Consider the following 24,107-nt stretch of genomic DNA (forward strand, 5'->3'; position numbering starts at 1 on the left):
ATTACTATTCAATATTCTATCATTACTTTTTCATTATTTTTTTACTTCTATTCATAGAATAACTCACTACCCAAATGCAACCTTTTTTTTTTTTTTGTTTAATTCACCACCTAACTTTCATTGTCTTCTTTTCTTTCTTCTATTTGAAGACTGCGGTTACCTAAATAAGATTTTGATTTTGCACCAAACTTAGCCTCATGATTTTGTTTACTTAATTCATTGTATATTTCCAACTTCTATTCCACAATGGAAAAACTTAATGATTAGATTTAAAACTCCACCTAAAATTAGATTTAAAACTTTGCTTTCATTGCCATTTCCAGATGGCACCTAGACAGACACCTTTTAATTTCTGGGTGTCTTTAAATCTTTGGTTTTCCTTATTTTTTTCCCTGATTTATAGCAGGCTTTTCTAAAGGCCTTTCTCATGCCTCCTCCTCCCCTTATAATTTATTTATTTTTCTGACCCTCAGAGAATCTTTCCAACATATAATTTATTTCAAATTTTCTTTCAACTCATACTTTTCTGCTGCTGCTGCTGCTGCTGTAGGTCCAAATAAATCTGTGTTTCATCATACATTCCTGAGAATACAATACCAGAAACTATTTTAGGCTGGCTATCCTCTAATATTGTTGGGACCCCTCCACAGGACAGCTCTGAAAATTGGTCCTGCAAAGTTCCTACTTGGTTTTCACCCATTTGCATTTTATGGCCTTCTGTATACCTGATACCCCATTCAGCACCACCTTCATCTGCCCAACAGTTTCCATCAGATTGCTTCTCACAGCAAGCGATTTCCATTTCGTGACCATCTTCAGATTCCTGCAGAGTTGCATCCAAAAGTCCAATTTTTATTTCATTGCCAACTTCAATCGCACAGCAGGTTCCATCAGATTGCTGTACCAATTTGACTTCTGCTTTGGCAACAACTTTGAATTCCTGCAAATTGTAGCCTTCCACAAGTTCAATGTCTATTTCAGCACCAACTTGGTTTATGGATTCAATCGTTGCCTCTCCTTTGGAATGGACAACTACTTTGGTTGATTCTTCCATTCCTACTGACAATTTATCTACTTGTACCAAATCACCATCAATGATTGCCACTTGACTGTCACCTTTACATCCTTGTGAATACCTGTCGTCGAGGATTATTGATTCAGCATTAACTAGGTTCGTGCAGGAGTTACCATCAGACTGCTGTAGGGACTCTGTCATGGTCTCTCCTTTGGAACAAGCATCTACTTTATAATCCGAGGGTAAATTGTCACCTGGTCCTTTACAATCCAAAAACTGAATTAAGCTCTCAGAAAATTTAAAAAGCTAGAACATGGACTTATAAATTTTAAAAAAAAAAACAGTGAAAACACTCACCATAATGTCTATCTGCCATACGATTTTCATACAAGTGTTTTTTGAGAAAAATTGTCCCAGGAAAAACCATCAAGTTGATCTTATTCAGATTTTTCTTTTCATTGTCCTCCAAAAGTTTGAAGCCAAAACCCTCAGTCCATGTCTCCACTACATCTGGAATGGCAGCTATCACAAGCTTTTCCACCTTGAAAGATATTAGCATCTGGAGCCACCATGCCATGGTGGGGAAAGAAAACATTGAAGCGATAAGAAAATCTTGATACGAAGAAATGTTGGGGAATGGAGAATTTTAGTGCTGGTGGTCTATAACATGTTGTGCAGAACATTATAGATTGTATGTTCGAGTCATTAATCAACAGACCAAGGCCATATGGAAGATGTTTCCGATTTGCATCACGTGGTGTGTGTGGCAGGAGCGCAATGAACGGACGTTCGAGAACAAAGAGAGATCGATGGAGGAACTTAAAGCTTTCTTCTTTAGAACTCTTTGTACTTGGGCCCTTGCCGTTAATTTTAATGGCCAAGATTTCCATAATTTCCTTGTATCTATTGCTCCCACGTAGTTAGGGCATTCTTTGTACTGAACATGGCTTTGCCTATTCTTTTATTAATATACTTTTACTTATTAAAAAAGAAATGTTCCAGTCATACACACTACCAAAATATGGTGGAATAATGAAACATAGAGTAGCAACAAAGTTCACTGAAACAAGAGAAGGAAGAAAGGAATGCTTTATAATTCACTATGCAGCAAAGCCAAGAAATGAATGCTGCTTAAAAGAAATAGCTCCCTTATGGAAAGAGAAGAAGGAATATAAATTAAGAGAAAAAGATTCATATCTATATTTCTTAACAAAAATAAAATAAAATAAAGAAAAAATGAGCTATAATTCAAGATTCAAACAAATACTAAAAGCATTTTATCCAAACAAAACTCAAGCAAACCTCACTTCAGGTAACTTTTGGCAACAGATAAAAGCTGATTACTTCAAAAACTGACCACATTTTAATTGTCACTCTACAGACTTTTACGGTTTACCTCTTCAATAGCAGCCATAAGGCGTCGGCACATTCCCTGGCGACGGTATTGGCTGCAAGTTGCAATAAGAGGCATCTCTGCAACTGTAGTTCCATGCACCCTGTAACAGATAAAGATCTCAAAAAAGGAACATTAACTAACAGTAAACTGGAAGTACACAGGACGCTCCCAAAAAGTAAGATCTCAAAAGTGGAAACTTCATAATGATATTGACTTTACCTAACTAAAGGGATAAAGGAAAGCTAAAAAGAACACGAGAAGAATCTATATATATCATGCCAAACCATGACAGCGAATCCTCAAGAATTCATCAGGAAAAGGCTATTTTAAACATTCTTTCAGTGGACATTGTAGAAGTGAATAAAATTTTATTAAGAACAGAAAAGATAGTAAATAAATACGTCAGGTGCATTAAAACATTGCTAACCAAAAATTTGATAGCTGTACAGATCTGGCGTAAATAAATAGTAGCTGAATATCCAAATGTTAAAGGGTGTGATTGAAGCATATAAAAGATTCAAATCTAGCAGAGTCAGCCCCCTTTGCTCCAATTTCTTTTCAAAAATGGGATAAAAAAAAAAAAAATTACCCACTAACGTAAACTAATTAAAACCAATGGCACAGTTGGCATCACATAACATGCACGTTTTCTTTGTATCTTAAACAATAGCATATTGTCAGTTAGGATCTTCATTTTGTCATCAATGTTGAAGAGCATAGAGCACTGTCAAATAATAAATCCAAAATCAAACAATATAGAACAACCAAGACTGAGATAAGTATTAGGTATACGATTGAGAAAATATGCTCACAGGCAAATAAATTTCCATACTACCTGATGCATGCTACAGAAATAAGCACATCATCTTTCTCCAAGACCACTGAGTAAAACCCATAAAAATTTAGACGTGCAAAATCTGACCTGAAAATTGCAGAGAAAAAAACATATAATTCAATTGTACCTTCTCTAACACCAGATTTCAGAAAATTTCGAAACATACAAACATTAAATCTTGCTCATAATAGGCTGAATATCATGTCATTAATTTACATAAAGAGACACGCATCTCATATTGATATCCACAACAACCATAACTATTAAGCACCCTCCTGCATTAACATGTCATATCAAATACTTTAATGTTTATACTTTATTATTTATTAGTCACGTCTGTTATCTGGGGTCCTCGACAAAACAATAAGCAATGTAATAACAATTTAGATGTTAATTTGATGGAAACAAAATATACTAAATAACGGCCCAAAAAATGGAAATGTACCTGTGTTAAACACAACGCAAATAAGGACTCAATTTTGTAAAGCAATAATTTGTTGAGCATTTCCCAATATGAAAGATCCTCACAAGTTTCACAATGCCAAATTCCCCAGAGAAAAAAAACACAAAATCAAAATCACAACTGCCTAGGGAAACATCACTATTGATACAAGATGAAAACCCTGGTAAGAAACAAATTAGGAAGCAATTGATTAGAGTCAGCATTCGAGATGCTAAACAGATTGTAGTTGTGCCTTAGAGTCAGTCTTTGAGATGCAAACCAGTTGGCATTCTAGTGCTACCAGTGAGAGAAGAAGTTTAGAGATCTTTTCCTCTGTGTTTATGTTTGTGTTTGTAGGGCAAAATCAACCTCTACTTAATATCAAGAATCTTTCTTCCTCTATCAAGTTTCTTGGATTTCTTGAGATATGGTAGCATTTCCATATATGGAAGTGTTTCTCCTTTGATCAACCTACAATTGGGTTGCAACTACAACCTTTTTCTTCCTCTCTTTCCTTTAGGGAAGCTTTATAAGGAACTAACAATAATGGGGTCACCTTAATTGAAGCAAGTTGCGATATATTTTATTAAAGTGGCACTTAAAAATCAACCAGGAATAAGAATGGAACTAATAACCCAAATAGCTGACATCGATAAAACGTATTCTGTCCCATTTAATGTAATTTTTAGCAAATTGTATATAATTAACGCATCGGCATGAATATTCAATGACACTGCAATAGAAAGAGGGGGGGAAGGGGAAGAGGGGAAGGGAGAAAAATAAGATAAAAGGAGGAGATGGAAAACTGTAAAAAGGAGACTCAGAAGTGGCTTACGCCCAATTGTACAAAACTTGGGGTATCATGTCTATGCCTGTCCTTGGATCCACCATGGACAGAAAGCATTCCTCCACAATTGTAAGAGCAACAGCTAATCTTGAATTGCATTCTGCCTTCAGTGCAAAACGTTGGGTAGAATGAACCTTTTGGTCATCATGAATGCATCTAAGGAGTATCCATGAAAAACCATCAGCAATATGATTGACGAGCCCAACACGAGACTGGAGACCTGAGTAAACCTGCGCATTCCAGTGAACAAAGTTCTTAAATGAGATAATATTAATAAGATTTATAGTAAAAATTTTATGATAGACATACGGTAGATCTAGGCACAGAAGCTTAATTGCCATCCATTTCCAGCAGCCAAACCAATAGTGTTGGTCACTGGTAATCTCAAACCAATTGTTCAGGTGTCAATTGGTTTTTCGGTTAAGGAAGATGTTGGTTTTGAGGGCTGTGAGCCGCACCGCCATGTGAGATCTGAGGTTTGGGGACTTTAGCAGCAGCAATCTAGTGTTTAGGGTGTGAGCAACATTCAAATCACAGATGACACCATCCTTTTCTGCGATGCTGATGCTAGAGATTCTTAACAACAGATCCATACTTCTATGCCTAAAAGTTCTTTAGGATTTGAAGGTGAATTTGGGAAGAGAGACCCATTGGGGGATCTTGACAGTTTGGAAGAGCTGGCTGGTCTTCTGCAATCCATGATGCGCTTCAGTGTACCTTAGGGGATCTTTTTTTAATGCTGCCTCAATTTGGAATTCTAATATTGAAAGGATGGAGAGGCGCTAGGAGGGTTGGAAGAAATTTCTGTATGACTTCAGGAGGTAGGATTACCCTTAATATGCACTCCCTAGTTTAGCCACTTATCTCTAGCCATCATTCACTATCCCCTCACATGTACCAAATCAGCTAAACAAGTTTTGCAGTGAGATTCTTAATGGGGGAGGATAGGTGAAGAATTTAGTTTTCATTTGGTGGTTTGAAATCAGGTATGCTCCGCCTATGATATAGAGGGTTGGAGTGAGAAATAACTAGATTCAACCAAGTCTCCTTGCAAAAGGCTGTGGCATTAGGAAGAAAATCACTTTTTGATAGCTGTAATCAAGAAAGAAATCATGGAGAAGCTTGGGGTGCTTTGGATATAGTAAGGAGACCTCAAGGATGCAGTCTTCGCATTGGATAAGGGTGGATTGGGAGAGGATTTTGGGTTTCATAACACGTGGTTGAAGATGGTAGAATGGGGCATTTCTGCAAAAATGAGGTTTTTTGCGGTGTTAACTTGTAATTCTAGAGAGGAATTATGTGTACTTGTGTGTATAGAGTTCCACCATCTCCAACAAAACTTTTGTTACCTTTCATTTTTTAAAAAAGAAAATAAGACACAACAAGTCTCACTAATTAAAGAAGACTAGTTCATGCTTCAATCTATTATTAAAAAGATTACTTATAAAAAAATATTATTAAATTGATGAGGGTTCAACTAAACAAAACCGAAAGGATTGCACATGAAAGTATCACAAGCTTTTTACGAGAACAATGCATCAAACTCATAGCCAATCCTTACTTCACCAACACGATTAACATACCTGAGAAGATCAATAATTCCTTCATTTGCTAAATTCAACAGATTTTTTTTTTTTAAATCAAAATTTAGAAAGTTCCCAAAAGATGCCAAGTACCTTCTCACAGCTTCCACCACAAAACCAAGTGTCCGCTACTACTCCCTCATATACAAACCTTCCTTTCATGCATGCCTCATGATCTGTTCAGAAAAATTAATCTCCTGTAAATTTGACGTCAAGTTTCACGCGCACGCGCACACACAAGCATATTGGGTAAATAATCATCAGGTATGTCAGGCAACCATATTTCCTGGAAAAGAAACATAAATAAAGCATGGCTGAAAAAAGGATAAAAACCTGCAACTACTCTACAGGCTCCTCACTAACTATAAACCGAGGAATTGATGTAAAACTGAGATTAGCAAAGACAAGGTCCTGGATATAATAAAAGAAATGGGGAGGTTGATAATGATGGCAATTAACCATTGGTTTTTCCCCCCATAATACTATTTAAAACAATTAAACAATATAGCAATCCATATGCTGAACTAAATATTCATATACTGTCATGCTACAAGTTATTGATTCCAAATTAAAAATTTAAACCCTCCACATTATCGAGAAAATGTCTTTTCTCAGTCAAACAAATAAGGGAAGAAAGAACTGGGGCTGGTTGGTTACATTTATGCTCGCACTGTGAGCATTTTAATGCATCAGAAGAACCTGAAGCCTCTTTATCATTAATCAATTCTCCACATATCCGACAGGTGCAACTCGGGCAGTACCAGCTGCCTTCAGGGAGCTCCTGAAGTACAAAGGAAAAATTAGATCATTCATTTACAGACCGAATAGAAACAACCTAGAACTCCTAAAGAATCACACCCAACACAAACCTGTTTAAGGTAAATTGTGAGGTAATGAGATTCAATTATTTCCTTGCAGACATTATACTACTAAGAGCCTAAGACGTCTTATTTAAGGGAGTAAATAAAAAGATATCACCACCTTTCTCCCCAAGCAAGAGAACAATCAGATAGCAGTCAAAATACAGTACGTAAAAATATCACACATTCTAGAGCAACACAAAAGTACTGTAATGATAGGCAAGTTGGTGGAAATAATTTCTTTCCTAAGATCAATTAGCAGGAATTCAAGTTTACATGCACACATGTGCCTCTGTGCGTGTGTGTGAGAGAGAGAGAGAGAGAGAGAGGTCCATACTCCATACATTGAAGAAGAAAGTATTTATCAAAAGCAGGCTGAACTGTTTATTTTTTATGAGGAATCCCAGAGACAGTAAATGCAACATGTCTAGTAGGCTGAATTATTTTAGAAAAGCTATATATTTTTAAAAGGACTAAATAGGACACAAGCATAGGAGATCAGAAGAAGGATACTAACCAAAATATGCCAAAACAGATCGATGTTTGAAAGACCAATTACTCAATTAGATAAATTTGGATAACATGAAGGGCAATGTTTTAGCAAGAATGATCAGGCGAATCCGAAATAATCATGGAACAAGCTGGATGGATTAACAAAGACAAAATAAAAACCACCATAAAATAGGGACCTTTTGGTAGAACATATCTACTACCCACACAACAACCTTCAGCCAAACTAAACAATAGGGACCTCCACAACTCACTCTATCTCATTTCAATCTCTCATTTTTTTCTTATAAGTAATAAGAGATTTTATTGAAAACGAATGTATAGGCGATTTCAATCTCTCTTAACTGACAAAAAAAAAAATTTACTAATTTTGGATGGGAAATAAAAGCCTTTCATTGGCTTGAATGGGTTCTTAGAATCGGTCCCTGTTTTTAGAGAAAAAATTTATCTTCTATTTGAAAAATTTTTGTTTGCATCTTTTGACATTCATTAAGGAAAAAGACTAAAAGAAATATACCTAGCCCTTTCCAAAATGAAAATCATAAACAAAAAGCGTACGAATAATAACAACTAGCAACACATAGCACAATATTATGTAACAAATTTTCCGTGTACTTGGGCTATGCCTATTCATATTAATATATTATAATCGTTTACCTATAAAAAAAAATATTATGTAACAAATTTTAATGGACAACTTTTTCAATGCAACCTCCTATTCTGATGCAAAACAAAGTTAATGAGACAAATTTTCAAACCTTACTTATATAACTTCTAAAATAAACGTTTCATAGAAGAATTTCCTAGTTTGATGAAATAATGCCATTATCTACTGGTTAATCAGATAATGAGAAAAACCTATTCGGATCTGATCAATAATATTTTAACGGTTTTGCTTTTGATTTTCATTATGGGACCATGTATTTTGAGCATGTCCATTATGCATTTGTCCACCACCCCTGCACTCCAACTCTTCACAGGACCTGCCTTACATAACTCTAATTCTCTTTTGATGATATTGCACTACTCTGATCTTACACTTTGTTTGAAGTAAGAGTCAAATCTATTACAGGGTATGCAAACCATGCATAAAGCATCTATACTAACAGCCCATTACTTTGTTAGTAACTAGGCATTTTACACTTTCATTAAAAATACAGTCATCTCCATTTCATACAATAAAATCACAATTTCCAAACATGAACTTAGGATCCTGTGGCAGTTACACGTATCTGGATCAGTGGCTCCTACTCCCTACTTAACTTGGAAAGCAATGCAGATCAAAAGCTGGAGCATTAAGGACTCATGAGCCTATATGTCTATCCCATCTAATTCAAAAACTAATCAATTTGCATATGTCAGCCAGTTTTTCCTGAGGGCAGAAATGTACGTAAAATTCATGCCTATGTTAAAGACTGATCAGAATATACCACTATTGATGGAAATATAATAGCCTCGTCAAGGAAATCTATGCTTCCAGAAGCTCTGAATCCTAGACAAGATAGTCTCCAAACTTTTACTCTTACAACTTAAGGGCATCTAACAAAAACCGTCCTTTATTTGCAGTGAACAAACTGCAAATGATATTTACATAGATGTTGTCAACTAACAGATATCCAACACGGGCAGAAGCATATAGATTTGCCACATTATACTGGAGGCATCTGGAGGCATTAAAAGCATAGAATCGTTCCTGCAATGTTTGCAAATCATTGCATGAAAAAGAAGAGGAACAGAAGAAGCAGATAAAAATGAAGAAAATCAAACCAGTGTAAAACACACAACACTCAAACTGACAAACCTCTGTAGCCAAACAAGCCTGATGAAAAGTAGAGGGGCAGTAATCACAGCATATTAACACGCCTCCATCACCACACAACCCACATGAATCATCATTCTGATCATCCTCATCCCCTTTCACCAACTGAGTGCCATTTTTCCTGATCTTGTATTCAGTGGACCAGGCTTGAAGCTGGCATAATGTGTAGGGCTTACCAGACTTAATGAATAGATTCAAGCAGGGGCGGTTCAGTTTGAAACCTGCATGGATCTTGAACTCAGAGATCGTGAGCACGTTACTGCAACATTTACAAATAATACCATCCCTGGTAACAGGACCATCTTTAATAACAGAATCATCCTTGGAGTTCCGATACTGGATCACATCATTGAGAGATATGACTCCAGCATCGATCAACCATGATAAGACTGTTCTTGCTCCAGAATACGACTTTCCATCTGTAAACTGCTTCCCTCTGCTACCCATGCTTCTTGGAAGCAATCTGCAACAACCCTTTTGGCTTTTAAGCTTTCTTAGAGCTCTTGATTTGCAGGCTTTCTTTTCAGAAGAATGCTGAGCAGTGCTTGGGTAGAAATCCTTGTTTTTTATTATGGCTGAAACCAATAGGTCATCATCTTCAATTTGGCAAGGTTTCTTTTTTCCCGATCTAGAACCATTATGATCACGACACATTTTCTTCACCCTTGAGCATTTTTTCTTGATTTGATGCTGGCAAGAGCCTAAAGATGAGGAGTTATTGCGACTTCCTTTATTTCTTGCATTCGCAGGAGTAACTGCAATGAGGATCTCCTGGACCTCTTTCAACTCTGACCGAGTCCCTTGTTCTTTGATATTCGGCATGCCGACCGCGTCAGTAGAAGTTGTACCTACAATGTCACTTTGGTATAATGTGCTCAGTTTGATTTCTGAGATCTTTCTAGACTTCCTGTGTGTCTTCCTTTTCCTAATAATATCTACTGAAGAAAATGTATCCACCATTTTGAACTTTGAAGCTTCAGAGCACTTCTCGCGTTCACGTTCACTATGTTCAGATTGCTGATCTGCCTCCAAATCCTGTGAGTGATACAGATGATCATTTGTGCAGTTTGGATGGTCAACCAATGATCCCTGCAGATGACTTTCCAGCTTATCAGTATTTTTGCCTACTAGACATTTATTTTTCTCCTCCAAAGAGTCCCTTGGCACATACTCTGCAACTTCTTTAGGTGTGTCCACATTGTGGTCAGAAGCCTGTTTATCAGAGCTTGGCAAATTTGTATTACTATCCGGATAAGGGGTAATGGCTCCAGACCCTCTGAGCTCATCACTACTGTTTGTGGAAGTAACAAAAACATTGCAAAGACAACAACCCAAATGGAAAAATGTGCTATCAGACGCACAACCTTGTAAAGAAGTTAAACCCAGACTGCTTATTTTGTTCCCAGATATTCCACTACATTGATTTTCCATCCCCTTAATGGTATCCACTAAACACGTACTATCAGCCCCATAAGCAGATACGCCTGTCAGAAATTCCACTGCCCCGTTATTTTTCTGCCCGGAGACTTTTTTATGGCAGGCATGGTAGTTCCCCTTAAACTCTGTCAATGCATCTTCAGCTGACACCTGTCTCTGTGGAAAATGATGTTCAACACTGCTTGTCAAGACCAAAACAGCATCAGTTTTCTCCTTCTTATCAATCACTAAACGTTTAGTCACTTTAACTACCTCTCCCTTTCTCAATGCACCAATCTTTCTATCAATAAACACAACAGTCACGAAGGGATTTAAAAGCCTCCACCTCTGAACCAATGTGCTAGTAGTTTCTGAATGATTCGTCTCTCGTTCTATATTCATCAATACATCAGAAAGATCCGAATAGAAGTGACTAAAATCAACCCATTCCTTACCATCATCTTCCTGCATAAAAATACACCTATCTTCGAATAAAAGCTCGCCACATAACCTCCAAACTTTAGGGAATTCACGAATCAGCTTTCCCTTTGGTGTTAGATAGACTGACTCCATATATCGCCTACTAGGTCTTTTACGCCTCTCAATACGCCATCCTGCTGCCCCAAGCAGGTGAATGACATAGTACTGGAGAAGAGGACGAGGATCCTTTACAGGGTCAGTCTTCAGATACAAATTCGATCCATCCATTTTTGGAGATTCCAATAGCTTTGTTCTTTCCACAGTAAGTTGCGATCCAGACTGCTCTGCAACGGTGACAGATGGGCTTGAAAACAATAAACTGGTCACAAAGCTTTCCTGGGAAACAGGTGAAGCGATGGCTTCACTAGAAACCACTTCTTTTCCATCATTCCCATTTATGCCCAGAATTTTACACTTTAGAACGTCTTTGTTGCTCGCAACACCCAGTCTGTCAATTTCTAAATGTTGCCTCAACAGATGGCAACTAGATGTGACACCATGACTTGATGATTCAACAACACAGACTGTTATTGTTTCGCCAACAGAGTCTCTAGATGGGCAGAACATGTTTGTAACAATTTCTCTTGGAACCACTGATGAATTCTGAATCTTTCCTGAACCAGGTATATGTTTAGGCTGTTCATTCACTGAAAACTTCATTCGCTTAGCACTCACATCCTCATCATTCCACTTGACCAAAGTAAATCCGTCCACAGGACACCCTGGAGCAAAGTTGTCTCTACAATCTTCAGATACATTATTTTTTTTTTGATAAGTGAAATGGTTTTCAGATACATTATAAATATCCTCTGAGTGTATATTTTTGGTGGAAGAATGCCTCGTTACAGCTGATTTTTCACTGTTAGAAGAAAGTGATGTGTCTGTGTTCATACCAGATTCACACTCAAAGTTAGTAGCTCCAGCAACAAGGCACCTCGTACTAGTGTGGTCAGTGTCACTACCAATGACGGCCTCTCTGAAAACAGGGCACTCATCATCTGATCCCTCAAAGTCATCATTACACAACTCCTCAATTTCTTGGCAAAGTGACATCTCTACCAATTGATTGAATTCCACTTCATCTACTCTAAAGTCTAAATACAAGTAACATCACAAAAGGAAAGTCTTCCACATTGTAAATTAATGTTGTAAAAAATTACAAGAGCTCTTCACTAATAAATTGATTTAAAAGAAATCAATGAAGTCCATCTCCTTGATTGTTGATCAAACTCCCAGTCAATCCATATGAAATCATTTCAACCAGCTTTTGGCAAGCTGAATCCAGTAATTGCAACTAAGTCTGCATGAAGAAAGAAAAGAATTAATAAAAAATTTAAAAAATGCAGCTAGTGTGACAAAACAGTAAATCTATAGCTTGCATTGAATGTCCGTCTTAATAACAGCATCGGAAAATCATTACAGAATCTGCAAGAAGAACAAGTACCACAGGAATTAGAACGAAACAGGTCCGGTGTAATCAAACTCTTATGCAAACTTTAAATCTTTAAACTTACAGCAGCAGAGAGACAAACAGACTAAAATCATCCACAAAATTACATAAGAACTCTTATCGTTGCAGCAAAAATTTAGAGACCAAAAGCACAAGACATGAGTCCCTTGAAACTGCCAAAACCTGCATTACATGCAACACAATAGAGTCCAAAATGTCTTGTTAAAAGACAACAAAACCAAGAATACAAGTGATCTAGTGATAATGAATGAGTCTCCCTCGGCCAAAACTGGAAATAACCCTCAGATTAGCTTCCTAACAGTGCATACTTTGATATATGGCAAGAAATATAAGAAACTCTACTTCTGGTGTCAGCATGAAATATATACCTATCAGACTGAAACTTTGCTGCCAAGAAATCACTTCATACTTCTGCCAATGACATCAATAAACACCAATGCAAACAAAGCAGGTATTCAATAAATTTATGTGTCGAGTAATGATTTCCTATGCTTATACCACACCAGATTCTGAAATCACCAACAAAGTTCAAGCATGAATGAAATTTGTACCGTAAATCAACACCAGACAAAAAACACAAAAAAAAAAAAACAATAATCTTCTGCAAAAAATAATGGCAGATTAACAACCACCACTATTTAACTTACCGTCTTTGCAGATGAAAACCCACCAAATCAATACAGGAATTAAACACTTCTGATTCCAAATGATCCAAAATATACTACATACAACAATTTTACATAAAAAACAAAATCATTAAAATTTAAAAATAATGCTAACCTTCACATCCATGTTCTGATCAACATTTAAAGGACACAAGAGCACACATTTAGAATAAGGGTCAAAGCGTTCAAGCTTAATGGGTTTTGCTGATGTGTGTGCATAAGTGTGTGCGAGAGAGAGAGAGAGAGAGAGAGACAATCAGCCAGCGTCCACGAGTCAAGAGAGATGTGGAAACCCCAGTAAGGCTTGCTCCTAAGTACAACAGCACCATTTTGACTCTCTCTCTCTCTCTCTCTAGAACCCACGCCCTCTTGTCTACCTCCATCTGACTCTCCCCATGTGTGTGTGTGTGTGTGTCATCTTATTTGTACTCTCTTCCCTCTATCTCCACTTGGCATTCTCTTTTAGCATTATTCTGTAGCACTTCAGTGTTTTTGGGTATTTGGAAATTGATTTTTGCTAAGAAATAAAGTAAAATTGAAGGGAAAAGATTTTAAAAAGAAAGAAGAATTTTGCAGACTAAGTTCAAGGATTAGTCAAACTCCACTACTAATACTTTACTGAATGACTTTATAGAGTGCGCCTTTTTAGAAAAGCATCGCTTCAGTTCTTCTTGTTTTGGGTGTTGGGTGCAGAGGCAGAATAGAGAGAGACAGATTTCTCATTTACCATATGGAGACAACAAACAGTAACGTCTAGAAAGAAAAGGTAGCTGCCAATTCATGGTTTTAATGGTATGGTTGTAAACCATGATACATGTTTCCTCCTCAACTACCCCATATTATTGGATTACAAAATACTGGAATAAACTTATAAGGACATGCTTATTACTTTTTAAAGATTCGCATGCTACAACCACCATTTATTGTACATTAAAAAATTCCAAAAATATGAGTAGTAACAAGAAACAACTACAATAAATCTACTCCCTGTGAATTTTATATCCAGATCTACTAAACAAATTAAGTTACTTGTATTCAGCAAAATTAGGAGGCAATGGGGGGTGACCGTATGTTGTGGATTCCCATGGGGAGAAAAAAGTTCTGTTAAATCTTTTTACAAGTCCTTGACAGTTCAACAGCCCACATTATTTCCGTGGAAGAGCATTTGGAAGGTTTTAGTCCTGTCTAAAGTTGCGTTTTTTACTTGGACAGCTGCACTTGGGAAGATTTTAACAGTTGATAATCTAAGGAAGTGCAGTATGGTGGTCACGGAGTGGTGTTACATGTGTAAAAGGAATGGGGAATCAATAGATCATTTGCTCTTACATTGTGAGATGGCTGGGGAGTTATGGGCTGGTATCCTTAGTAGAGCCGGGCTGAGTTAGGTAATGCCTAAGAGTGTGGTGGAACTACTAGCGTGCTGGAATAGGAGACATAATAGCGCTCAACTGGCAGCAATGTGGCAAATGATACCTTTGTGCTTAATGTGGTGTTTATGGTCGGAAAGGAATGATGGGTGCTTTAACAACAAGAAGCGTGCAGTGGGGAAATCTGGAATTTATTTGTTTTCTCTCTTTTACAGTGGTTTTCTGCTATTGTATTGAAGGGTGGGAAGGTTCATGAGTTTCTTTCTTCTTTCCAACTTACTAGATTGTAATTAGGTGTCTCATTTTGTATACTTCTTGCGTACTTCGACATTGCCTAGTTTCAATCTATTCAGTAAAGATTCTTACTTATCAAAAAAAAAAAAAAACAAATTAAGTGTCATAGAGAAGGGAGAAGTATAAAAATGTACAGGCAGTGATAGTGAAATGTTACCAACAGTTAAGGATGACCATCACCTTTCACTCCTCACATGAAAAAGCATACCTCAAACTCAGGAAAAATTTGAAAACATATTTAGTTTGATACATTCTACTAGAGCTGCATTCCCCATATAAACCCATCCATAAAGAGGGATGCAGGAGGCCTGGACGGTGCTCCCAAGCACAATAGCATCATTGGCTCCCTCTCTCTCTCCCCACTATCTCCCCTCCCCCCTTCTCTCTCTAATAACTCTTCATTTATGTTCTTCCCTCTAACTCTACGCATATTTACATGACTTTTGTGAACTCTTTTCCTCTTTCTCTATCTCCACTTATTTCTCCTCAAGTCTCTGTCTCTTCCACCCTTTCGTTCAATGGACATAAAACAGACTAGAACTCACTACACTTTGCATGAAACGAGGAGATATGTACAGTTGTAAGGTTTGAAGTAAACAAGAATTCAAAGACACCATAGCTGTCACAATGCCTCGTATGCGCCACGTATGATTGAGAGAGGAAGTTACCCGATGAACTAAGCACACACTATTTTCTCTCACATTTTTAATAGTATGGCTCACTTTTATTTTTGTGGGGAGATAGTGAACTAAAAAGAAGATTTGAAATGGTAAAAAGAATGATGGAAAGTATAATTTACTTTTAAGCATGTAGCGACAAAAACTAATAACAAACACAATCAGTAATTCTGCCAATTTATCGGTTTCAACTGTATTGTCGCAATATGCAAGACATGTCACTCTATTAATGGTTTCTACTGGTTCCTCTTCACCTTGCACTTGTAACAGGATTATTTATAGGAGAACAGAGTTTTTGGAAAAGCTTATCACACTTTCCATTTCTGTTATCTACAACTACCATCCATATGTAACAATATATACGATTGAGAAGAATATTTGTATAATGGATAGTATTTTGTATTGAATCAGATCTGTAAAATGACAGGGATAATGCTCTCTTCGAGGGGAAGCTCCTCCAAACAGCGTGAACAGTAAAATCTTCTAGAATAGTCTCTCTACTCCCCACAACAGACTCATATACTAATAAAATGAAAGTACTATAATGTCCTTAATATAATTGGGCCCAAGGCCACTTGAAAACTAACTAAATGTCTAATAAGGCCTACGGCCTCATGGTCCACAACCCAGGTGCTTTCTTTACTCTTCCAACTACAAGGCCCATGGCTCCCAAAGCCTTCACACTATGCCTCAGACATGAAGATACGAAGATATAAGCAACTTAGGGTTCACTTCAACAACAACACAGTTTTGTCTTCTCATTTTGTCGGCGCCGTGTGACAACTCCCCTCCCCTTCACAAAACCTTGCCCACAAGGTGGGGAAAATTTGAACAAAGGACATGGTAAGGCTCCCACGAAGCATCTTCCGTCGTTCCTCCATGCCATCGGATCAACAGTTCCACGAGAGGTTTGTTGTTCACTTTTCTCATCCTTCGGTTTAATATTTCTTCCAGTTCTAGCTTCAAGCTTCCATTTTTATCAACTGGAGGTGGTGTAGTGATGGGCTAATGTGCTGACCCACTTTCGATTTTAGTTGAGAAACATGAAACACGTTATGGATCTGTGAGGAAGGGGGTAATTTCAGTCGATATGCAACCTTACCGATTTTTTTCTCTATTTGATAGGGCCCATAAAAACGTGGTGACAGTTTGAGATTTTTTCTTTGGATGAGTGATGACTGTCGATATGGCTGCAGCCTCAAGAAGACCCAGTCCCCTTCACGGTAGTGTCTCTCCTTTCTTTTCTTGTCAGCGTATTTTTTCATCCTATCTTGAGGCTTGACTAAATTTTGCTTCAATAGGTGCCATAGTTGCTCTCGGTTTTGCAAGGTCAGCTCCACTTCTTCTACTCTTGCTGTGCCTTTAATGTAATTGCATAGCTTAGGGGGTGCATAACCATATAGCGCTTCAAAATGAGAAATCTTTAGAGATGCATGTTGACTGGAATTATAACACCATTCTACAAGTTCGACCCATAGTGCCCACTATTTAGGTCTGTCTAATACATAGCTTCTCAAATAATTCTCCACCCACTTATTAACAGCCTCGGTTTGCCCATCCGTTTGAGGATGATAGGCAGTACTAAAGGCTAGTTGAACCCCCTGTAAGGTAAAGAGTTCAGTCTAGAATTTGCTTGTAAACGTGAGATCTCTATCCGATACAATAGAGGTAGGCATGCCATGTAACTTAAAAATGTGCTTCATGAAAAGTTGGGCCACCCCCTTAGCTGTATAAGGATGGGACAAGGGCACAAATTGGGCGTATTTTGTAAACCTGTCAACAACGACCCACAATGTATTGAATCTCCCTGAGGTTGGTAAGCCTTCCACGAAGTCCATGGTAATTTCAGCCCATGGTCGAGATGGTACGGGTAAGGGCTGTAAAAGCCCACTTGGAAGGGTATTATCCACTTTTTACCACCTGACACACATCACAAGCTTTCAAAAAACTTTTCACATCATTTTTCATGCCTGGCCAATAAAACTCTCTTTGTATGCGGTGAATGGTCTTGTCAAAGCCCAAGTGCCCCCCCATGGGGCTGTTATGCAACAAGCCCAACAGCTTGTTAATAAATGAGTTGTCCGTTGGAATATACATCTTGCTTTTGTAAAAAATGATTCCATTTCTAACTGCATAGGGGCTGTTCAAGTCATCACCTTGGTACTTCCGCAACAGCTCCTGTGTCGTTGGATCGGCCCCATATAAACCCTGAATTTCTGTGACCCAATCCCAACTTGGTAGTGATAACATAGCCACTGTCACTTCCTCAAAGCTTTCTTGTCGGGAAAGGGCATCGACCACAACATTCTCCTTACCCTTCTTATACTGGATTAGGAAGCCGTACCCCATCAACTTAGAAATCCATTTTTGCTGCATATTAGTGCTTACTCTTTGATCCAGCAGAAACTTTAGACTTTGGTGGTCAGTTTTGACCACAAAAGTCTGCCCTAACAGATAAGGTCGCCATTTTTGCACAGCTGAAACTAGTGCAAACAACTCTTTCTCGTATGTCGACATTGTTAAAGCCCTTCCTTTTAAGGCTTTGCTGAAAAAAGCTATCGGCCTTCCTCCTTGCATTAACACTGCTCCAATGGCCTCTCTTGAGGCATCACACTCTATAACAAAAGGAGACTAAAAATTAGGCAGGGCTAGCACTGGTGGCTGTGTAACAGCCTTCTTTAATGCTTCAAAGGCATATTGGGCTTCATTTCCCCATGTGAAACTGTCATTTTTTAACAAATCTGTTAAACAGGCAGCAATGGCTCCATACCCCTTAATGAATTTACGATAATACCCCGTCAACCCAAAGAACCCTCTTAGGGCCTTAACGGACTTTGGAATGGGCCAATCCAACATGGCCCTCAATTTTTCTGGGTCGGCACGTACCCCCTGTCCAGAAATGAGGTATCCCAAATACGACACTTCTTCACAACAAAAACTGCACTTGCTCATCTTGACATAAAGTTGATTACCCCTTAGGGTGTCAAAAGTGGCTTTTAAATGATCCAAGTGAGCTGACTCATCTTTGCTGTAAATAAGAATATCATCAAAAAAAACTAAAATGAGCTTTCTTAAGTAAGGTTTAAAAACCTGATTCATTAAGCTCTGAAATGTGGATGGGGCATTTGTTAGGCCAAACGGCATCACTAGGAACTCGTAGTGTCCCTCATGTGTGCGGAATGCCGTCTTAGGAATATCTTCTGGTTTGACCCGTATTTGATGATAGTCCGACCTTAAGTCAAGCTTGGAAAACACCGTAGCTCCATGTAATTCGTCAAGCAGCTCTTCCACCACCGGAATAGGATATTTATCCTTCACTGTGGCTTTTTTTAAGGCCCTGTAATCCACACAAAGTCGCCAAGTTCCATCAGCCTTTCTCACCAAAATAACGGGTGAGGAGTAAGGGCTTTGGCTTGGGCGAATAACCCCTGAGTCCAGCAACTCCTTGACAATCTTTTCAAACTCGTCTTTTTGAAAATATGGATAACGATAGGGACGCACAGAAACTGGTTGAGTTCCGGGTTGGAGGGTAATGGTATGGTCATGGGAACGAGTAGGGGGTAAGCCTTTTGGTGTGGAAAAAATTTCTGGGTATTGATGAAGTATTTGCTGAATGTTTGGTGGTATGTTAGGCTGGCTGATTTGTGGGTCTATTAAGTGTAGCAACACCCCTTTGTTTTCCATTTTATTGTGTTTTTGAATTGGTCCTTCTTCGATCCATGTATTCATAGTGAGCCCTTTTAACTGTACAACTTGATTTTGGAGAGTAAATTGCATAGTAAGCTCCTGGAAATTCCATAAGATGTAGCCCAATCCTTGTAGCCATTGTATACCAAGTACCATGTCACATCCCGCCAATGGTAATACATACATATCCAGCTGAAACATTTGCCCTTGAATAGCCACCTTCACCGCCTTTACTTTCCCTTCACTATCTAACAAGTCACCATTAGCAACCTTAACTCTCACATTTTCATCATAAACAGGGAGTGTAATGCGGTCCAAAACTGTTGGGTCAAGGAAATTGTGGGTGCTTCCGGAGTCTATGAGAATGGTAACCCATTGACTTCCCAACTTTCCCTTTACTCGCATTGTTTTTGGACTCAAGGATCCAATAATTGCATGTAATGATATCTCTGGTGATTTTTCAGGATTCAAGCTGTCCAACAACTCCTGTGGATCCCCTATTGGTGCAGCAACCTGTGCTTGTTCCTCGATGTCTTCTTCCACCTCTTCAATCAGATAAAGCCGTGGTGTTTGGCAACGATGGCCAGGATGCCACTTGGCCTCACAATGGTAACATAAGCCTTTTTCTCTCCTTATTTTCATTTGGCTTTGGCTGATTTTGTGGACTGGAACTACAGCATTACCTTGGTAACTATTTGGGGCAGTAGGATGATGGTTGGTGTGTGTTTGGCTCGGTCTTGACTGGTATGGATTGGGTAACAGTTTAAGAGATGGTGGATCATTGTAGTGGGGCTGTTGGTGTCGTGGGGTTAATTTCTTATGGAGAGAAACTTTCTCCTCCTGAATTCTGGCCAGCCCATAAGCTTCCATTAAACTATTTGGATTAAACATCCTAACAGTTAATCTGATTTCATCCTTTAAGCCACTGAGGAAGCAGCTTAGCTTATAAGACTCTGATAATCGCCGTAGCCAATTAGATAATGCTTCAAAATTAGCCTTATATTCCTCCACCGTACCCACTTGCCTTAGCCTAGTTAATTGTTCCATAGGACCATCATAACTAAAAGGCCCAAATCTGAGCAATAAAGCTGTCACAAACTCCTCCCAACCAATCAACAAACCTGATTCATCTAAATCTTGAAACCAAACTAGTGCCTTACCCTCCACATGAAAGGACACTAACCGTAAACGATGTTGTGGAAGTGTATTGTGGAAGGTAACAAACTGATTCACCTTATAGAGCCATCCATGGGGATCATCCCCATTGAAAACAGGAAAAGCTAACCTTACAGCTCGAGGTTGAACATCTCCTGGGTGATTTACCAACTGTTGATTTATGGAATTATCTCCAGTGTTGCTTGGTCCAGCTAATAATATTGTGTTAACTTTACACAGATCTGATGCCATTGTAGAAAATTGCTACATCATAGCTTCCATTTGTTGTCTCATTGCTTGCATCTCCACGCTGATTGTAGTAAACTGGGAATCGGTCTGTTGGATGTGAACTTCTGTCGAGTGCTTGAAGGATTGAAAGCCTTCATTGAGATCTTTGAGTCTTGTGCCTTCAGCCATGATTTCAAAAGCAGGAAAGGGGCTCTTGATACCACTTGTAACAATATATACGATTGAGAAGAATATTTGTATAATGGATAGTATTTTGTATTGAATCAGATCTGTAAAATGACAGGGATAATGCTCTCTTCGAGGGGAAGCTCCTCCAAACAGCGTGAAGAGTAAAATCTTCTAGAATAGTCTCTCTACTCCCCACAACAGACTCATATACTAATAAAATGAAAATACTATAATGTCCTTAATATAACTGGGCCCAAGGCCACTTGAAAACTAACTAAATGTCTAATAAGGCCTACGGCCTCATGGTCCACGGCCCAAAGCCTTCACACTACGCCTCAGACATGAAGATACGAAGACATAAGCAACTTAGGGTTCACTTCAACAACAACACAGTTTTGTCTTCTCATTTTGTCGGCGCCGTGTGACACCATATAATCCCATATTCCAACACATAAGAAAATATTGTTAGGAAACTAGCATAAAAACTTTATTTTTCTAGGATATTTCACTTCAAACCAGCCAATCGCAAATGGAGGGTACAGGTCCCTTTTATTAATGTTTCAATAATCCGATATGAATTCTAACCCTTGTTTATTATATGTTACGTTAATCGCCTCGTGCCATCATAACTTAACTTAGCTTCATCAAGCAATGGACCTTCATTATGTATTAAAGCATGCATTCTAATAAACGCATGTAGCCAGCAAGCATAAATAAACACCACATTCATATGCATGCAAAGGCAAAAATGAACAAATGAAAACAAAAGGCTGGAAGAAGAAGTTTGATTCATTCTCACATTACTAAATTCCTCATTTAAGAGAGCAGCATCTAAAAATTCTAATGATGAGGATTTATGATGACAAGAAAGAAAATTTCCTAGGTTTGCATGATTACGGTTCCCACGAATGTTCTCCAAGAAAACTGATCGATTTTTAGCTGCAAAATACAAGATCTCCTCCATTGTAAAAAATTCAAATTTCCAAAACTGGAAAACTAGACAATGCGTGAGCTAAGGTCAGAGAAACAGTGAGCATAAGAGACCGAATACACATTGATAATGACAATACCGTGAGAATTCTAATGCCCATAGAAAAGGTTGGGCCTTTAAAAAATAGATGCATATATTAGAAAGGAATAGCACATATTAGAAAGGAATAGGGAAAGTGTGAGAAGGAAACGTGAATTGCCTTACGAAGCACTGGCAGAAACAACCCATGCATTAAATCAAGTGAGCATTAAACCACGAAAACACCGAACAGAACCAAAAGTCCATGAACAATTCGCCTAACTGATTAACAATCAAAACCACAACAGAGCAAAGCCCCCCCCCCCCCAAAAAAAAAAAAAAACCTCTTTTGTATATCACATTTAACCTCTCCATAACCACGTCCAATGATCCTTCACGCAAAAGAAGTAAACTAAAAAATACCTAAAAAAAGAAGCTCACCTTTGCAATGCATTTTCCCGAGCAAGGAAAAAAAAGGTATTAGAGTTTTAAATTTGAAGAAGCTTAATGAGTTTTGCTGACAGCTTAGAATCTTGGGGCAGAGCAGATAAAGGAGGTTTCCTTTGGCCTCGTCACCTGCATTTGACCAAACCCAAATAGTAAAGAGAGCTTTGGGAAACCCGAGCAGTGCTCCAAAGTGACACGTACTCTCTCTCTCTCTCTCTCCAAGTCTCTCTCCCATGTGAGTTATACGGCATCTTCTTACCTGTAAGTCTGAAGACTCTGGACCGCTTTTCTTTGTCTATTTGTGTGGGAGGCTTAAAAAAATGTTTCATTCACTGCGCAACAGCTAAAATGGAGTTTTATGGAGTATATCATCTTGCTGCTTTTAAGGTACTGGAATTATACATTTACTTTTTGATGGAATTATTTTTGCCATTTTGGCCAGTATATGGTGAAGAAAGAGGCCATAGCTGTAAGTAGCAGATGTCATAAAATTTACGTCTTTGGATAGAAATATAGAATGGGGATTTCCAAATAGGCCGTCCTTCATATGGGCAAAGAGAGTTGGAGAGGACATCTTGAATTACTTCTGAATCGGCTCTTACATATCTTGGGTTTTGATTTTCGGATGAGATTGGGAAGGCAAGAAGAAGACAAATGGAAGATGCGTTTTTAAGATAACAGTGACTGACTGATGGCATAATAAAAAGATAAAAGTGTAACTGATTTTGCGCATTAATATTAACATTCATTTAATATAATTGGTCAATATTTAATATAATTTATCAAAAAGTATATTTTATTAAAAATAATATTAATTTAAATTTAAAATACGAAGACAACAATATTAATATATAGATTGATACGTAAATTTATTTGTAGCGGCAAATCTCTTAAAAAAAAAAAAAGAGTAATAATCTTCTTATAAAATTGACAGCTTTTAGAGATTTTGGACAGCACTTTCTTTTCTTTTATTTTTTCCTGATGTTTAATACACACAACGAAGATGAAAAATGACAACCAAATATTAAGCAAGACACTTGATAAAATAGCACCTGGTCGTGTTTTCAGGGATGAAAAATTATATTCCTAAATCTCATACACCACACATCAATATTTTTATGATTTTTTTAATTTTATTCTCTTATTAAATATGTGGTATATAGATTATGAGTAGAATAATTTAATTATTTTAAAAATAATAAAACCAAAAAAACTTTAAAAAATTTTTAAAAGAATAAAAAAATTTTGATATGTAGTGTATGAACTTATGAATAGCAATGCTCTTTCGGGGATTGGTACACTGAAATATGTCAAGCGGTTCAGATTCTATCTACTACACCATCCACCATTTGTGTATATTATTAAAAAATAGTACTGTTTGACATTTTTTTTATAAAAAAATAATTATAAATTAACGTAATTTGATATACTATAATAAATTATAAGATTAATACGTATCGTAATTTCTAACATATCATATTAAATCTATTAATTAATAAATTTAATATTTACTTATTTATATACAGATTATTTCTAATTTATACAAATGAGTAGTGATATCTATATAATATATTTTATAATATATTTCACAATGAATAATATTACGTACAGTCTCTAAATGAAAATTGTATTGCAAGTTTAATTAATTTTATCTTTAAATTTTTTTAAAATTACAATAACATTTTTATCAAAATTATACTTTTTTATATTTAATG

General features: G+C 37.5%; 1 protein-coding gene across 5 annotated transcripts; it reads right to left on the reverse strand.

Annotated features, from left to right (window-relative positions):
• Positions 1–454: 454 nt before the first annotated feature.
• Positions 455–22,711, reverse strand: LOC109012343 (increased DNA methylation 1). Of its 5 annotated transcripts, none has more exons than XM_035687462.1 (12): positions 22,652–22,711; positions 22,387–22,521; positions 13,043–13,085; positions 12,718–12,836; positions 9,290–12,628; positions 6,776–6,899; positions 6,212–6,294; positions 4,524–4,765; positions 3,247–3,333; positions 2,412–2,511; positions 1,373–1,574; positions 455–1,275 (listed from the first exon to the last, which is right to left on the reverse strand). In XM_035687462.1, the coding sequence occupies exons 5-12, from the start codon at positions 12,254–12,256 to the stop codon at positions 512–514; spliced, it is 4,569 nt and encodes a 1,522-aa protein (XP_035543355.1). In that variant the 5' UTR covers positions 12,257–12,628; positions 12,718–12,836; positions 13,043–13,085; positions 22,387–22,521; positions 22,652–22,711; the 3' UTR covers positions 455–511. The 5 variants fall into 5 exon arrangements, with proteins under 5 accessions (XP_035543355.1, XP_035543358.1, XP_018849488.2 ...); XM_035687465.1 differs by lacking the exon at positions 22,652–22,711 and having other exon boundaries at positions 9,290–11,925; positions 12,097–12,628; positions 22,387–22,615; XM_018993943.2 differs by lacking the exons at positions 13,043–13,085; positions 22,652–22,711 and having other exon boundaries at positions 22,387–22,615.
• Positions 22,712–24,107: the final 1,396 nt, after the last annotated feature.

This window comes from Juglans regia, chromosome 2, assembly GCF_001411555.2.
Source record: "Juglans regia cultivar Chandler chromosome 2, Walnut 2.0, whole genome shotgun sequence".
NCBI lineage: Eukaryota > Viridiplantae > Streptophyta > Magnoliopsida > Fagales > Juglandaceae > Juglans > Juglans regia.

Excerpts from the sequence above, each read along its gene's own strand:
- LOC109012343 (XM_035687462.1), bottom strand. The coding sequence starts at position 12,256 with ATGTCACTTTGCCAAGAAATTGAGGAGTTGTGTAATGATGACTTTGAG. Across the intron at positions 6,295-6,775 it reads CTCACAGTGCGAGCATAAAT|ATCATGAGGCATGCATGAAA; the intron begins GTAACCAACCAG and ends TTTTCTGAACAG. Across the intron at positions 4,766-6,211 it reads GTGGTGGAAGCTGTGAGAAG|GTTTACTCAGGTCTCCAGTC; the intron begins GTACTTGGCATC and ends TGGAATGCGCAG.